General features: G+C 43.4%; 1 protein-coding gene across 2 annotated transcripts in view; it reads left to right on the top strand.

Moving 5' to 3' along the window:
* KSR1 (kinase suppressor of ras 1) overlaps positions 1-16,651 on the top strand; it is a 120,958-nt gene extending 104,307 nt beyond the window's left edge. For both annotated transcript variants that reach the window (XM_067538035.1, XM_067538034.1), the window contains 5 exons: positions 2,050-2,183; positions 2,873-3,004; positions 3,376-3,511; positions 4,615-4,748; positions 12,109-16,651. In XM_067538035.1, the coding sequence (XP_067394136.1) occupies positions 2,050-2,183; positions 2,873-3,004; positions 3,376-3,511; positions 4,615-4,748; positions 12,109-12,187 (615 nt within the window). In that variant the 3' untranslated portion in view covers positions 12,188-16,651. The remainder of the gene's footprint in view (positions 1-2,049; positions 2,184-2,872; positions 3,005-3,375; positions 3,512-4,614; positions 4,749-12,108) is intronic.
* Positions 16,652-18,050: the final 1,399 nt, after the last annotated feature.

The following is an 18,050-nucleotide window of genomic DNA, read 5'->3' as shown; positions in this document are numbered from 1 at the left end:
TTATTACAAGGCATGGTAAATGCCAGGCTTGCTTTGGGTTTCTCTGTCATGGAGTTTGTTCCTTGGGGCTGCTTGAGTTTACTGGCTGCTGTACTTCGAATGTAGAGTGGTCTTTCAAGCGTAATCCTGACTTTCCTCTTGGGCAGAAGGCTCTTCCAATTGGCCAGAAAGCTCCCGGTGTTAATGGATCTGTGAGGTGTTTTCATAGTACAATGCATGGGCAGCCTGTGTTCTGTCCTTGACTTTGCCCCCAGTGTGCTGGTTGACTTTGGGCACGTTACTCAGTAACTTCCTCAACGGGGCTCTGATGAAAGCTTTCTAAATGCAGCCGAACATGCTGTGCTCCCGGGGTGTCAAGCTTAGCCTGTGGGGGAGGATTGAATTCTTTTTATAATTCCGATCAATGGACTGGGGGGATAAACTCAGGGCTATCCATTTGCCTTCCCTGAATCCACATTGGATCTCCCACTGATTTCAATGGGAGGTTGGTGCAAAGATCATGGGTGGAATATGGCTTTATATACAAACAGCTAAGCTCTTAGTCAGTATCATTATTTAATGTCACATTCAGCATCACTCATTGGGGAAAATGTGCTCAGCTTTAACCACTGCAATTTCTGCCCTTTTTTCTTTTGCTTTCTTCCCCATCTTCCTTTGTTTCTCTCCCCCTTGTCTGCAACTCTTCTCTTTTCTTCCTTCTGCATCTTCCACCATGCCACTACCCCAATTCTGTCTCTGCCTGTGCACGTCGCTCCCACCCACTTCTCCATCCCATCTGCTAAAGTGGTCAGCAGTGAAAAGGTTCATATTGGTATTTAAAGTGTCTGTTAATAGGTTTTGGTCTCAGTCTGACCATTGGAGCATGGAAGCTCACACCTTTCAGAGCTGTTGTTTCCGGCCATCTGTCTGCAGTCTCATGGGCCTCGTCTACACTCGACTTTCATTTTGAAATCGCCCACCATTGCACCTATCTTCTGCAGAATCTGACTGCTGTGTGGGCCTCATGGGGCGCAGCTGGCAGCCTGCGGCAGTGATTCTCCGAGCCCTGGCCTACAGACTGGCTCACGAGATTGACGTTACCATGCTAAAAATAGCTGGGTAGGCCTTGTGGCCCAGGCTGGATCTCAGGGTCTGAAACCCAGAGAGGGGGGTTAATGTCTTCACGGCTATTTTTAGCGCCATAGCGCAAACCTGAATCTGTCAAGCTGGGCCCAGAGGCTCATTGCCATGGGCTATGTGGACATGCCAATTGAGTGGGCCTGGGTATTTGACACTCTTGTCCTACTTTATGCTGTTGAAGTCCAAGCAGAAAATACCGTTCCATTTCCTAATGCGCTAGGTACAGCAAGCAACAGCCTTGGCGTGGGAAAGTAGCTCACTGACATTCAATTGCTAACAAAAGTAGGATCACGAATGCATGTAGGCTGATGTTCCTGGCAGTAGATAAGCCAGATGCTTTTTCCGCAGCATGCGGCAGGCAGCGCCACGTTGTGGGCTTAGAGGCTGCGTAGCCTGGAGAGGGAAATGTCAATCTCTGTGCTGCAGGGAACCAGGGATATGTTATGGCAGGAGCTTTGGCCCATAGGCAGAAGAGTAGACTGGGATTAGCTGCCAAAATAAATGATGAGGCCGCAGGTATTGGAAATCTGCTCTTTTCCCGTCCCCTTCTTCCTCTAACCTGTTGATCTGCATCCTTTCCCCTCCCCCTGTAGGGTCACAAGATTTTTCAGAGTGCAGAACTGGAAGCCCTATTGGGTCGAGTTGTGAAGAGGGGAAGGGAGGGGGGGTCTGTGTGGTGGATAGGGCCCTAGCCTGAGACACAGAAGAGAAGTTCAACACCCTGCTCTCCCACAGATTTCCTGTATGGCTGTAGGAAAGTCGCCCTGGCTTCCTGCGCCTCCCATCTGTAAACTGGAGATAATAGAGCTGTCCTGTCTCCCAGGGGTGATGTGAGGATAAATCTGTTCACAAATGTCAGGCACAACCAGGTAATCTGGAAACGGGGCTAGGTCAGGCAGCTTTACATCCACATGTGTCCATCTTTTCCAGGGCATGGGGTATCTTCATGCAAAGGGGATAGTGCATAAGGATCTGAAATCCAAGAACGTCTTCTATGACAACGGCAAAGTTGTGATCACAGACTTTGGACTCTTTGGAATATCGGGTGTGGTTCAGGAGGGCAGGTACGTTAAGGGTTAATTTTTCTAATCCATTTCTGGATTGAGAAATCGTGACCAAATAGACAAGGGGCCGGGTCCTGATCTCTATTACACCAGTGTAAATCAGGAGACATGAATGGCTTTAGTACGGATATAGACACCTAACTTTAGGCACCCAAGTTTGTGTATGGATAGGTCCGACTGTCTGTTATGCTAAGGCACTCGGGTAGAATAAAGGGGTCTTAAAGCAGGAGGAAATGACCCCCTGCACAGACGCCTTTCCAGGATGGTGTAGAGCTGACATAAGTGCCCCTAGTGCTCAGCAATATGGGGCATGCTAAGGGTGAAAGAGGGGGTTGTTATCAGAATGCATTACACTACAGCCGTCCTCTGCTTCCCAGGGCATATGGGGACCATGGGGATCAATGTAAGCTAGAGCAGCCTCAGGGTTGCCCTAAATTACATCAGGAGCTGAGCAGGCCCCCGGACAGCCCTGGAACACAAGGAGCAAGTGCAGGAATAGAGCCATGGAGAATCAGGCCCAGTATATTTATATGGCAAAAAATAAAACTTAGAGAAGAAATTCTTTGAGGAAAAGACTTGACCCAGTAAAAATCCAACTTCCCCCAAGAGTTCCTGCAGCCAGCTGTGTGCTGTGCCCAATTATAGCACGCAAAAGGGGTTAACTAATTTCACTTTCTCCTTGAACGCAGGCGTGAGAATGAACTGAAGCTGCCCCACGACTGGCTGTGCTATCTGGCCCCTGAAATTGTTCGTGAGATGTCTCCTGGGAAAAACGAAGACAAGCTGCCCTTCTCCAAAGCTGCAGACATCTACGCTTTCGGGTAAGAGTGAGAAACATCGGTAGGTTGTAGGGATACGTGAACCTGCTAAATGATGGCCTGATCCAAAGTGAATGGAAAGAGGAACGTTGGTTTGAATGGGCTCTGGATCAGGCCCAGAGCTGAATGATGGTGGGTTTTTCTTCTGTGCTGCTCAATCCCTTGCTACAAAAGATGCAGGCCAGCAGGTTCTTTGTCAGAGAGGAAGGATTGCCTTGTGGTTAAGGCACAGGACTGAGAGTCAGATGATGTGATTGGTCAAGTCCCGTACCTGATCTGTGCCTCAGTGGTCCCATCTGTAAGACAGCAATGTGGGTACTCCTGTCTTCTTCCCAGGGATGTTGTGAGGCTTAATTTATTTACCGGTGTTTCAGGACGGTTTGGTATGAGCTCCAAGCAAGAGAATGGCCTTTCAAAAGCCAGCCGGCCGAAGCGCTCATCTGGCAGATCGGAAGCGGAGAAGGAGTGAAGCATGTCCTCGCTACCGTTAGCGTAGGGAAAGAAGTCAGTGTAAGTGGAAATCCTTCCGAAGAGCCATTGATCAGAGATTCTGTAAGAGTCTGGGAGCGGAGGGGGCAAGCTTAAAGGTGTATTTACTTGATGCGTCGATCAAAATTATGAAGAAAAAGGGGGGAGGAAAAACCACTCTAAAAATTGATAGCATCTTACCAGCTGCTTTCCCCAGTCCAAATAGATACAGACTCAGGTACCATGTGGCGTTTGTAATGCAGTAACACCTGGGAACCCCAGTCATGGACCAGACCTTGATTGCGCTAGGCGCTGTACAGACACAGAACAAAAGGACAGGGCCTGCCCCAATCCAGCTGCCATTCTCATGGCATAATGCACTTCCTTGCCCCAAACGCTGAACAGAGAAGGAGTTTGGTGCTTAGCTCATTGGGTAAAACCCTGGCATCATTAAAATGAATGGCAAAACTCCCTTTTATTTGGACAGGGGTCATGATTTTACCCCATAATTTCCTAAGCCTTTCCCATTTTCTGTAGATTTATAATCAACAGAACTATCCCCAGACAGTTCTGCTTGGAGGAAAAAGATCACGTCAGACAGCACAGCTTTTGTATATGGTTACATTTACCTCTCTCAGTGACAGCTATGGATCTCCCCCTACACCGGGGAACCTTTGTGGTTTGCTGCTGGGGTAGGTTTCACCTCCACGTAGTTTCACACACAGATCATTCGTTTAGGGGCTGTGCAGATGGCAATGTGTGTACTGGGGAGATGGGGTGGATGAATTTCACTCGTCTGGTATAAATCCATAGGCTCTGTGGTGTTTAGGCTGTGGCCAGGATTGTTTGAAGCATGTCTCCTTAGTTTTATAAGTTGCTCCCTTGTCCTGAATAACTGATGTAGAGTAAAGAGCAAAGTCAAGGTTTTCAAGTGACTAGTGGCTTCCAACACCCAACTTGACAGACTCCCATTTTCAGAAGCGGCTAAGCACCTGCTGTCTGCAAACCAGGCCCCTTCAAAGTGTCTCACAAAAGTCGGGTGCCCAAAAATAGAAGCATCCAGAATCCCTAGTCACTTGGCTCACGGACCCAGCAAGCTAACGAGGATGATAATGACCCCCCTCCCCCCCAAATGTCCTCCTTAGGAAATCCTCTCAGCATGTTGGTCTTTCGACCTCAGTGAGAGACCCAGCTTTACTCTTCTCGTCGAGATGCTCGAAAAACTGCCAAAATTGAACAGGCGGCTGTCGCATCCAGGACATTTCTGGAAATCTGCAGAGTGAGTATCTCCTCCTTACTTCCCTGAGAACGGGGTTGGACTTCTAGAATGTTCTCTTTTTTTGTCTTCTTCTGTATAATGTTCTAATAACTGGATCACGTTTATTTGATATCCACTAACTTGAAGAACATTTCCCCAGCATAAAATGATTAATTCCATTTTTTTTTTAAACGCCTTTATTGATTTTTGGCTCCCTTCCCCAGAAAAACGTAGAGTCAAACGTTCCTTTTCTTTAAAAGAAGTGTAAATCCATTGTCAGTTACACACCTCAAGGGGTCATCATGTTCACCCTTGGTTTTAAGTCTGCTTCTGAGGCAGAAAGTCCACTGGGGTTGGTGGAAAGTGGCAGAAACATCCTTGTGATGTTTGTGGGTGGGACCATCTTGGCCTCAAATGTGGGCGGTACTGGCTGAAAAGGAGCTGTGGCAAAGGGATGTGCTGGAATATACTCTGGGGATTGGCCTAGGGGATTATAGCTGTAACCTAAATGGCTTCCCCCTGCAAGAAGCCTGACGGAAACCCAGTCTCTTCCTTATATAGAAATTTTCCCCCTAGATGGAAGGTGTCTCACTGGTGCAAGGAAATGTAACTTATACACAGACACACATGCCAGCATTAGTGCAACTGGCCCAGTATAACTGTTTTTCCAAAGTAAAGCCAAAGTAAAAATGAATTTTATTTTCTAAATCCATCAGTTGCTTAACTAGTGCAACAGCATGGCAAGGGATAAATTGCTTTGTGTGGGCCAAATCTCTTTGGTTGTTTGGAAGTGTGTGTGTGTGTGTGTGTGTGTGTGTGTGTGTGTGTGTGTGTGTGTGTGTGTGTGTGTGTGTGTGTGTGTGTGTGTGTGTGTGTGTGTGTGTGTGTGTGTGTGAGAGAAATCTCTGAACAAATTTGGAACCTCAGATATAAGCATTTGGCAGAGGCCATATTATGCCACTGATTTTTAAGCCAAGCCCCCGCCCCCATTGCTTTCAATGCAGGAGTTCTCCTTATAAATCAATGGCATCCTGTGATCTAGAATATGTAACTTATTATGTTTTGATGGAGCATCTTCAGTCTAGATACAGAATATGGTGATATAGTCATGAGTCTCTGAAGCGCGTGATAAGGATAGATCAAAATCTGATGTGAAATTCACCTTTGTGCAGAAGAATAATATAAAGCCCTTTGTACCACAGGGCCTGAGCATTTTAACCCTCAGTCTCACAAACAGACACTAACTCAGGGAGACGCAGCTTCTGATTCGGCGTGCGTTGAAGCAGTGGGAATTTTTCCAGGGACTTCAATTAGAGCAGAACCAAGTCAACACTGACGCCACTGGGCCTGATCTCCTCTCATACCAGTTTAATGTTAGTGACACTCCATCAGCATTAATTACACGATTACACGACTAATGTGAGGAAGGGCAATTCAAAAGAATAAGAATTTACAGAATTGTGCCTTTATGCCCTGATTCAGGGAAGCATTCTGATTTCAGGAAAGCACTTCATTTCCATTGAAGTTGGTGGGATTTATGCACGTTTAAACTTAAGCTCGTGTGTGTGTGTGTTTTTTCCTGAACCAACTTCCTACAGCAGGGTTTATGTGAGGTATTCAGGCTCAGTGTGCAGGGAATATTCCAATCCTAGGGAATATTTTGCTTATTGTTACATTTCCATGAACAGAACTTCTAATATTTATTTTCTTTTCTCTCTCCTTTTTTTCCAATGGTTTGATCATCTTTTTTCCCATCTCTTAACCCTTCGTGATCCTCCTGCGGTATCTTGCCATAACTCCTCAAATGCATCTGGTTTTTTTTCTGTATTGCAATTGCCACTGCATTGCTGATTTTTACTTCTTTTTGAATTTCACCTATTTCCCTATACGAAATCTTCCTGTCTAACATGACATGGAATTCTGAATACTTCGAATTCATTCTGAAATGTGACTGTTTCCTCCAAGACCTTGGCATCATTGCTATACCAAAGGGCACTACGATCAGCAAAGATTGAACATTTACTGTCCAGTCATTGATAAATAGAGGCTTTCTCCTATTTTTCCTCTCTCCACCCATCTCTGCTTTATGCATAAAGCACCGTGAATCCTTTATACTTGTTCCATTATAGTCATTTTTTCTAAAGCTATAACACAAATGTTCTTAAAAAGAACAAGTGTCAAATGCATCACCAGTTATACAGTTACTGTGCAATGGCATGCTGCTGGGAAAGCAGTGTTTTCTTTGCATCCTGAATTCTTCAGCAGCTTCAGTGGACTTAAGTGATGAGATTCAACCCTAAACCCTTACTATTATTGATTTGAACTCTGACCTTTAAGAAATGTGATCATAGTCTCTTTGGGATTAATTATAAAATGTCAAGGGTCGGGTTTTGTTTTTAAACATTTTTGAAAATGATGTTGAAACTTAAGCTGAAATTTTTAAAGACATATTGCATATAATTACTGCTGCTTTTTCTACCTGTGCTTCAGTTATAAAGGGAACAGCCAGGTTATTTTCCCCTCTAATGAGATTTTATCTTAAAAATCCCTCTTTCACTGAGTTAGCAGAGTTAGATAGTAAAAGCTGGGCCTGACCCTGTTTTGTGCCTAGAACTCCCAGGGAATTCAGTGGAAATTCCACAGCCAGAGCAGTTACAGGATGAGGTCTGTAGCGGATAGATTAATCTCTATTGTAACTCCATCCCTTTGTGTTTAATCTCCTGAGATATAATTCACCATAAACAGAGAATGTGACCTGAACACTGTCTGAAAATCCCCACTTACCTTATAAAGTGCATATTAATATGGATGGTTACATTTCAGAGCTAAAAGATGCTAAGATCATCAATAGCTTTCTTGTCCTTAACATTTGAGGCCCGATTTCTAAAGGTGTTTAGGTGCAGATGCAGATACCTACTAGGATTTTCAAAAGCACCCAGTGTCTGCTCCCGTCGGACCCTTTATCTGAATGGCTTTCCTCTAAAGTCTGAGATATTTTTCAAAATCCTTTGGAAAGATGCTGGATTGGCAGCCCTAGAAAGCGTGAAGCCCCAGCATACCAGCAGCATGCGTGTACCTCAGCTCTATTTCTGGGTCTCCAACCCCATTTTGATTGGCCAGAAAGGATGCCCCTGAATTCCGAATGTGACTGGGCACTTGCCACTAGGGATGAGATTGGGATCCGCCCATCAAGTCACATAAAAGTTCAGCCACAACCTGTGTTGGCTAGTTCCTAACCTGCTACTGAAAGGCGAAGAGCTCCGTAACCTGTTACCAGTTCCTTGAGCCATCCAGGCTCCGCTGTGATATTTCCCCTCCTTTTGTATTAACTCTCACAGAAAGAAGGATCAGTGTATATAAATCGCTTGTGACATGACAGCTCATTTGCTCTGAGGTTTGTCTAGCAAATTGGACACAGCAGTGTGTCTGGAAGGAGTCTGCTTTTCCTTGTTGTAGATAACTCCAGTACCAAAGACCACAGTATTGTATGAAATGCACAAAATACATCTTAAAATGTCCAGTATTTCTGTTCAGTGACTGTCCTGTTTTTCTGCACAATAAAGGATACTTCTGCTAGATAGTTGCCACTCTGAATTGTTACAAATGGTCTGGCACCTTTTTGCTGACCCAGCATTTCTCAAAACTTTGAAAGGTCAACTTCCCTTCAGGAAGATGACTCCACTTGTGACCCCTGTAGGCTACCATCCCATGTGTTCTCAAAGGCATCCCCAAAAGCCTCTGTCACTGAGGGCTTGTTACTATGGGGATATTGACTGGAACAACTACTGCGCAACAAACTATTCTGCAATGGCTTTTTTGGAATAGCTCACCATCGCAATAGCATCACACTTCTGGAATAAGTCACTTTATTTTGGAATAATTAGTGCACTTCCAGAGCAGAGTAATTATTTTGGAATAAAACCACTTTTATTTCAGAATGGCTTATTCTGCAGTAGCTAGTACGGTCAACTTCCCTGTGTACACAAGCCTTCAGTGTAATTTGTGTAGATCTTCATAAACTGATACTTCCTCTTTTGTTTTTTTGGCATGCTTTTAACCGTGAAATATTTTAAATGTCAACAGTGTTAGTTATCAACACTGCATCTGAGTTAATGCCCACTGAAATGAATGGGGCACTTCACAATTCAGAGAGATTGTTTCAGGCTCTCTGCAAATTCAGGCATGCATTGCTAGCTTGGTTAACCTTCAAAACATGATCTGAATGTTTCTTCATAACCATAACAGCTAGAGAGCGACTTGTCATTTTTTAAATGCAAGCTGTGATTCTGAGGAACAACGGAAAGCAAGAGGTTCCCACCCACTCTGGGGTCATCCTGCATTTTGAGAATCACTACACTAACCCCTTGATTTGTTTTGGGATAAGCTTTACAATGTATAATTCTCTAAAGCTTGCTTCTAGTGACCGCAGACTAACTTACTGGGTTTTTTTTTTCTTCCTATTTTTTATAGGTTGTAGCTACTGGTGCAATAACTGGGTCTGCCTTGCATGCTTCCATGTGCTGTATCCTAATCGACAACTTGGACAATCACCTCTCACTTAAAAGCAAAAAAAAAAACCAAATTTTTTAACCTTTGGATATAACCAACACTTTACGAATTCCTCTCTCCTGTCTTTTCTCTTGGTGTGGGCTGTTAGCTTGAATAACAACGCTTGTCTTCAAGAAAACCTGCTGCGAACTAACAACGTGACTCTTTCTGTACACTTCTGAATCATTTCAACAGGCTGTAACTTCCTTCTCGAAATGGGCTTGTGATTATTGTCTGACTCCTAATACCAGCATACTAGCAAGGCACAAGCAACAGAACGGCACTCTGTGTTTGGATTGTGTAGTTGTGGGTTGTTTGTGGTGTTGGTTATGTGCATTCTGCAAGTCTCATCCAACGAAGAGTGGCACGGGACTCGAGCTGTTGAGAGTCCTTAGCAATAATGATTTGAGGTGTAGCCTGTGCTGTGTAGTTCCTGAATGTTATGTTTTCACAGGCACAAATGATAACTAGGAACTAACACTGAATGTTAACAGGAGTTAGGTGCCTACTTACCACGTGTGCCTTTGGAAAAGCTCCCTCATAAGCTATTAGGGCCGGTGCCAACTTCCACTGCAACAAATAACAATTTTGTCATTGACTCGAATGGGACCTGGTTGAGGAGTTGAGTGACTGAGGCTCAGCTTCTCAAAGGGTATTTAGGCTCCTCATTTCCACTGAAATCAGTCCGTGACCACCTCGCTTTCCAGTGGAGAGAACTGGAAGGATGTAGGTTTCTTTGCTCTCCACTAGACACACTATGGTCATACAGCGGCAGCTGTGATGCAGGTTCTCCCATCACTATAGTAAATCCCCCCCTCTGCGAGGTGGTAGCTAGGTCGATGGAAGAATTCTCTTTTTGACTAGGGTGACCATATTTTTCCGAAGGGAAAATGGGACACCATGCGGGGCTGGCCTGAGCCGCGGGCCCAAGCCCTCCCTTTCTCCACCACATGGGGCTGGCCCAAGCTGCCTGCCTGAGCCCTGCCCCCACTCCCTGCATGGGGCTGGCACTTCTGCTTGTCCCCCCTTCCTCCCCCACACACACACATTGCTCTCTTCCCAGCTAGGAGGTGCACTGCACTTTTGATGATCAGTTGGTAAGAGCAAACAGGACAAATGCCCAGTTTTGCCAAAAAAGGTCAGGACAGCTGGGCAGAGCTTAAAAAAGAGACTGTCCCGGCCAAAACAGGATGTATGGTCACCCTGCCTTTGACCTAGTGGTGTCTACTTCCAGGCTTAGATAGGCTTAGTTACGTTGCACAAGGTGTGAAATTTTTCACAGCCCTGAGCGATATATTTAAGATGACGTCACTTTATAATGTAGACCAGCCCTCAGCTGGGACCAGTTGTAGTTCCTTGTGGCTTCTCCCTCCCCTTTGCACACCCATGCAGGCCCAGGAACAATCCAGCCATTTGAGTTTTATCAGCCACTTGGCTTTGCTAAATAGGGCCCCAATTCAGCAGAGCACTTTGCTTTGAGTCCCACTAACTTCAATTTAAACATGCTTGAAGAGCTTTGCTGAATAGAGTTCTAGCACAGTATATTTTTAAAATGCTTTTTAATCTTAAGGCTTTGTCTACATGGGGACACTCAGGATAAATTAATCAGAATCAACTTTTTCCTTGGGAAAATGAGTTCAGTGACTAATTTCACTGGAAATGATTAAAGTGCATTCAGCCCCTGTGTGGACACTCATTCAGAGTTCAATTAAACAGAATTAAAGCTACTTTAATTCTGAATGAGCGATTCTACACAGGGTTTAAACCGTTTAACAAAGCCATTTGAAATTCACACTGCTAGTTAATTCAGATTAACTTTCCTGAGTGGCCCCATGTAGACAAGCCCTTACGGATTGGGACTTCTAATAGACATGTTAGTTTGGAGGGTTATGAAGCAAGAGCCACTTGAGTAATCAGTTTGCAATTTTCAATTTAGATATTTTTATCAATATCGATAATTTTCAGTAAAGACAAATGATCTCCAACGAGTGTTTTTTTCTGGAGAAGAATGTTTCTCTTTACATACACAATATTACATTTCCAGACAGCCGGGTGCTTGTGTACAATATTGTACAGCACAAGAAAGTACCCTTCAATAGTTAACTCATTTGTGGCACCTGTCTTTACGTTATTGGAGGAGATGTTTTGTAAACTGAATCTTTCAAGATACTGCTAACTGACTTTTAGTAAATGTAGGAAGATCTCTTTCCACTGATGCTTATTACAGTCTGTAGACAAAATAGGTGGGTTTTCAAAAAATTAATTCCCTGATAGAAATTGACCTTTCTAAGTAATTTTCCTCCTCCCACCTTAACAATGGTTCTCCCAGACTTATTCATTTCCCCCCCACCATGTTAAGGATGAATCTAGTTTCTTATGTTTGATCAATCTGGACAAGGGAGAGAGCAATCCATTTTGGGAAGGGGAGATTTTCAAAAGAGCAGCTGGGCTTCCAACACCCATTTAAACTTAGTGGGAGCATCCAGTGCACATTTTGGGCCTTGGAAAATCCCCCCCTTTGATATTTTTTTTTTTTTTAACCCGCCTGGAATTTACTTCTCTTTGAAGCAGAAAAGATTTGCACTGGGGACAACCAGTCCTGAAAGCTATGGGAGTAAAGATTTCAGGATCAAGCTGTTATCGAAGTTCATTTTATTTGCTGATAATTTTACTTAAACTTCTTTGTTGGATAACCTTGCATTGTGCTTGACTGCGAAGCCTAACCCATTTTATTTCCTTTATAGGACTCTATAATGGCTCTTTATAGGGCTCTTTGTACAAGGAATAATAAGAATGGTGTAACTTTTTTTCCCTCCCTTCCCACTCTTTTCAGCATTAACAGTAGCAAAGTTGTCCTCCGTTTTGAAAGATTTGGCTTGGGAATCCTGGAATCAAGTAATCAAAAGATATAGCAGGGTGTGTAATTATCTTGTTGATATTGTTGTCTACCTGCTTACACAAAACATCATCAGAAATCTTCACGGCATCTTCTGAACTATGAAACTGGTGCAGCCATTCCTGAAAACCACACGACCATCAATCCAAACTGTTGTTTGTTGTTTCTGAAGTCTGAGTTCTGCCTAAGCACCAGCAATTATTTAAAAACTGTTTACATCATATGTTTCTCTGTGAACTATATTTTTAAGATGATAATAATAAAGATGATTTAAGCATTTTTTTTTTAAGTGCACACATTCAAATGGCACTGAAAAGAACTGCTCCTAGTTCTTTGTTGCATCTGTGGAGTAATTAAGGGCTAATTTCAGCACTCCAAATCATGCATGCAGTTTCCACTGAAGCTAATAGAGGTTGCACGTGTCTCAGAGAGAACTGCTAGTTTTAAATCATTAATGCAGCCAGTTCAAGTGAGAGGGAGCGGAGTTATGACCCCATTGTGTCTCCACCGGGAAACTTCTAAAAGAATCTTAGATTTTTAATATATTGAAAGGAAATGCATGGACTGTATTACGGTGTGGGCAAACTAATAAATTCTTGATTACTGATCTTCTCTGCAAGCTTTGTCCAAGCCTGGGCCAGTTCTGATCTGTTATACTGCTGCAAATCTGGAATACCTCTGCTGACCTCAGTGGAGGTAAATTAGAGTCCAGATTTACACTGAGATCTGAATCCTGGTCTTTTGTCTTGAGTATAGATGAGGGTGGAACTCTTTTCTAGCATAGTGCATTTATTAATAGAATAGCGGGAGGACGGGGCATCATAATCCCATTGGCTTTCACTGAGAACTGGGCACCTTAATTCTTTTAAAGGGTTTTTTGAAATCTCAGCTTTAACATTTACAGATGGATTCAGAGTTGCCATCTGCGTATTGCAGCACTGCACTTACTTGGGACTTACATACTTCTCCCTTGTAAATGGCGTTTCACTGTAAGCAGGTTCCACAGTGATTGAATAATGGGTACTAGGATCCTGTCCATCCCAGCTGCACTTGAGACCATATAGTCCACATTCAGGACCTGCTTAAACTGGTGTCAATCAGCTGTAAAATAAGTGTAAAGGAAATGAGTGCTGGATTCGTACTATTTACTAAAAAATTACCTTCTTCCTACAGTGAGATCCCAGAAAGATCAAATAATTATTCTCCCACCGTCTTCAGTGTTTCTACAGTACAGGAACTGGACTATGGTTTGAATTGGCTTTGACCCTTTATTAGCACTACTAATATTTTAATAATGCTAACAACCTGGCTTTTAGGGGAAAAGAGAAACTGCCTTCCAACGACTGTACCAGATTGGGGAGGTGATGGTAAATAAGCAGTAACAAGACAGGGCCTGATTTTCAAAGTTGCTGAGCCCCTGCTGATCCTGTTGACTTCACTGGGAGCTACCTCTGAAAACCAGGCCTATAATGTCTCGTACCCCAGGGTGAAGAGAGCACTTGCAAGACATCTTTTCCTGGTGTGCCGTCTGCAGAGCCTGTTATGCTGCTTTGCCCCATGCTGACCGTTCAGGTTCGGCGTCTGAACGGCCTGCTTAGTTTATCACCGTGATTAAATCCTCTGCATATGCATGAGAGAGAGCAATGTGAACGCAAAGGGTAGAGATGATTGTAGATGTTTCCGTATAACGCCCTCTAGGTCAAACCAGAACTTGACGCTTTACCCCCTCCCACAACTGCCTTTCCGAGGCTGATCTTGCAGCAGCTTTCCCACTCCAAATCCCCATGGACTCTCAGCAGGGAGTGGATTCCTGTACGTTCAGCGTGGGCTGGTGGCAGTGGACCTGGGAAAGCCCAAGAGAAAATGGATGTGGAGGTGGGAAATTCAAAGTTGATGGTGGCCAGAAGAATTGTGCGAAAGCCCCTCTCTAGCGAATTGTCTGCAGGCTGCGGTAGAATTCAGTGTAACATGGTCCCTCAGGCAGTATCGCTAATTGAGGTCACGGGAGGTATGGAATGTAGAGGAAACCACTTCACGCAGGATGAAGATCACCGCTGTGTCAACTCGAAGTCTGTGTGGCATAAAAGTCCCACTTACGCCCTATGTGCTGACTGGGTGCCAAGGAGTGAATTTCATCCTATGTGAAACAGCTTGCAGACACTGAATTCCCCTTTTTGGGGCTTCAGAACTGGCCAAACACACTCCCCAGCCTAGAACGATTTCTGATGCCACAGCACTGGGCTCATGGAAACTACGCCCGCCTGTTGCTCCTTCCATCTGCTAGCTACGTGATATCACTTCTCTTGTGAAAGTTCTTTCTCGCGAAGGGGTCAAAAAATAACCACTTTTAAAAGCTTCGTTGTTTGCTTTTGAAACTGAAAGCTCGATGTGCAGAAGTTGCATGGAGATTTTTAGCAGCATTTTCTTAGTCTGCACCAGCATGAGTGCTGGGAGACAGGACCTGATTTTCAGGCTTTCTTTCTGAAAAGAAATTAGGATTCTTTGAACCCGTGAGCCAGCTGTATTGAAGGTTCTCAGTAGCTGTATCTGAGCAGGACTCTGTAACATTGATAGACCTGGCATCTCCATTGCAGCTTTGTTATAGCATAGTTATGATGTCACACAACTACACCACTCCTTTCCCAGCCACTTAAGCGTGCAGGCAAGATGGGGCTGTTAAGTGCTTTGAAATGTTAAGGTTCATGCTGCTTTCTTCCTCTAGGACACACAAAAGGACAGCCGCACGTCTAGAGCCCACACATGAAAACCTGGCCCCCAGTTTTTTCACAGAGCAAACAAGGTGGCATAAAGGATTCCTAAGTTCCATGTTCAATACGATATAATAACAAGTAGATGCTAAGTCAACACATGCTCCTTCTCTTACAAATGTTGTATTAAAGTTTTTTAATGTGTCTCGAATATAATACTGTTTAGTTTGGTAGTAGCCAACTGTAGCAAAGTGGTACTTTATTGATCTCACCATAGCTTTATTTAATTAAAAGAATAACCCCTTCTTGAGTGGCTCTGTAATTGTAGCACGCTATTTACACCATATTTGCTCATTTAAAAAATTACTAAATATTTCCTCTTCTCTTTGAAGTCAGAGACTGAATTGTGCCCTCAACTATAAACAGAATTCAGTTTCATTAGAAGGTTTTGCTCAAATATTGATGGCACAATGTGCCTAAACGAAGGGGGAAGTTATTCTGCTCTGTATCTATAAATTACATTAAATAAAAACAACTATTAAGAGTGATTAGACAAAACCTCCATTAGCTTCAGAAAGAGTTCTTGGCTCAGTAAAGGTCTTGTGACTCAAAGTTGATCCATTGTATTCTTTTAGTCCTCAAGTTCTGAATTATTAGACCTTCATGAAACTAAAGACCAGGACTCTTGGGTTTGATTATGTGGCAACAGCTTTGATGTACTCATTGCAATTACTTTCTGCAAGCTGTGTCGGTAAAACCGGACCCTCCCAACCTTTTCAGAGTGGGAGGCACATCTTAGTAAGGTGATTTGATTGTCTTCAGCACTCTTCTCCTCCGCCCATTCCCCATAACACAGACCACTTCCCGCCTTCGCAGTCATGTTAACCATTCGCCCTCCCATTCAGCTAGCCTTCCTGTGGCAACATGCAAGAGTTATGGTGGAAAAGTGATGCCTCCTTAGCTGTCGTCGATAAAATTATCAGCTGGAACAGGGAGAGACCAGCCGACACCATGCAATTAGCCTGCTCTCTGTACAGCACAGTTGGAGATCCACTACCCTAAAGTTATTGCACATTTCGGAAACAAATAGTCACAGAAACACAGGGCCGTCGGGCCTGGTGATCTAATACAACTTGCTTTTAATTCTGCAGTTATTCTTCTAACTGTCCAATATCTTGGATCTAACAAGTAGTTTTGTTTGAAAGAACAGCTTTCAAGAGCCTGGGCTGAGAGTGGTGTCTGTGGGTTTGACTGGGGGTGAAAATTGAAAATAACTCAATTGATGTCAATGGCCTGAAAAGAATCCGCCCCTTTTATTCTATAACACTTGCTGCTCACTGAACTGGGTCGTTATGCTGCATTGTTTTAATGATTATTTATACTATTTCTTCTGGTGATGTAAGGGAGTGACTAGCACTAAGTCTGTACCATTTTAGCCTTGTAAATGTGAAGCTTGCTGTACAAAACTGCTATACTAGCCACGACTTCAGCAGTGTATGTAAGTGGAGTGTGTAATATGGTGAAAATTGACATATTTTCTTTCCAAATGTGATGTAAACTTTGTACAGTAAATTTTTTTATATTTTCTATCGACTGAGTTTGTCTTCCAGAATTGCTATTAATTTAATTAAAATTGTTTAGTATTAACAAAGGTTTCTGTATTAGTTTATGCAACTGGCAAAAAAAAAAAAAAAACGTGCACTCTATGCTAATGAAATTCTGGATATTTAGGATTCTTTTCTGTGAATAAATCTCTGCTCTGGATACAAGAAGTCATGAAATTGTGGGGTTTTTGTTAGTTTAATTTAAATAGGAGCAGATTTCTATACTGGCTGAATAATTTACACTTCAGATAGCACCTTTTAGTCCTGAAAGATCTCAAAGTATTTTACAAATACATTATTTTATTACAGTAGGACCTAGAGGGCCCAGGAATTCATTATGCCAGATAATGTACAAACCCGTAATAGGAGACTGTATTTCTTGAATGCTCCACCTTAAATAGATGAGAGAGAGGAGAAACACGGGGCTGAAATGACTTGCCTAATGTCACACACCAAGTCAGTGGACACGTTAGAAATAAAACCCAGATCTCCCGTCTCCCAATCCTCTCTAGACCACATAGTCTCCCTCACATTGCAGTATACACACTCACCATTAAATGCAGCACTTCTGGGGTTGTAAACATAAATACAGGAAGGGTGACTGGTGGAAAAAAGAGCACCAGGGTGACAATAATGATAAGACAGAGATGGGGTTTCCCTTTCCGGCTCCTCTTCGCCCATAAGAAATAGACATAAGATATAAGAGAAAAAAGAGAAGGGATTAGGACCCTTGAAAGATTAATCCTAATAGAAGACAGTTCAGACTTCTATGACAATACAGACATTGAAGCAGCAGGGCAAAATGAAGATTGGAAAAGTCATTTGTCTGCTCAGCTGATACCTACCAGCTTGATAGGTTTATTACCTTTGCTTTGTTTCATTTCCCATCAACACCCCCTTTCCCCCCAAAACACACACACCCCTCATGAGTCAAAAAGCAGAAGTGATGATTTTTTTTTTTAAATGGAGATTTGAATGTGATGACAGAGAGCCTGGCAGACAGATCTGGGGAGTGAATCTGCAGTGAATGTGAGCCAGAGTAATCCACTGTCGTTACTGGCACTATACCAATTTACATGTGCCCAGGTTCTAATCCTGAATACTTGAGTCACGCCCTTAGGTGTGGGCCTCTTTATATGCAACTGAAAGCGTACTGGGCCAATGCTTCATATTTTGGTATTCCTTATCACCTACCCTCCGGGAGACAGGGCAAGAGGGATGCAAACAACTAACTTTGAAGTGGAAAAGGGTGAGGCTAAAAAGGAGTCAATCTTTAGATACTGGGCAGGAATTTGAAACACTGGTCTCTATGCCGCCAGCTAGTTGGCTAGCAAGTTGTCCATTGTTGCCATGCCGATTTATGTTCGCTGATAACCTCACCCACTGAACTCATCTATCCCAGCAGAAAAGGGATGTGAAAATGCATGCTGCGATTTCAGCCACAATTTTCCCAGCCTGGCCATTGCACAATTGGACCCAACTGGCTGTATCTGAACGATGGTGCTTTCGAAATCCATATCGAGCTCTGAACTCGGTAGCTTTCAGCCCACATTAAAATTCTCTCTTA

This window comes from Emydura macquarii, unplaced genomic scaffold, assembly GCF_026122565.2.
Source record: "Emydura macquarii macquarii isolate MOO-44397 ecotype Brisbane River unplaced genomic scaffold, CSIRO-AGI_Emac_v2 contig_450, whole genome shotgun sequence".
Classification (NCBI taxonomy): Eukaryota; Metazoa; Chordata; order Testudines; family Chelidae; genus Emydura; species Emydura macquarii.
Note: the sequence above shows the minus strand (reverse complement) of the source record. Positions and strands in the feature narration are given on the sequence as shown.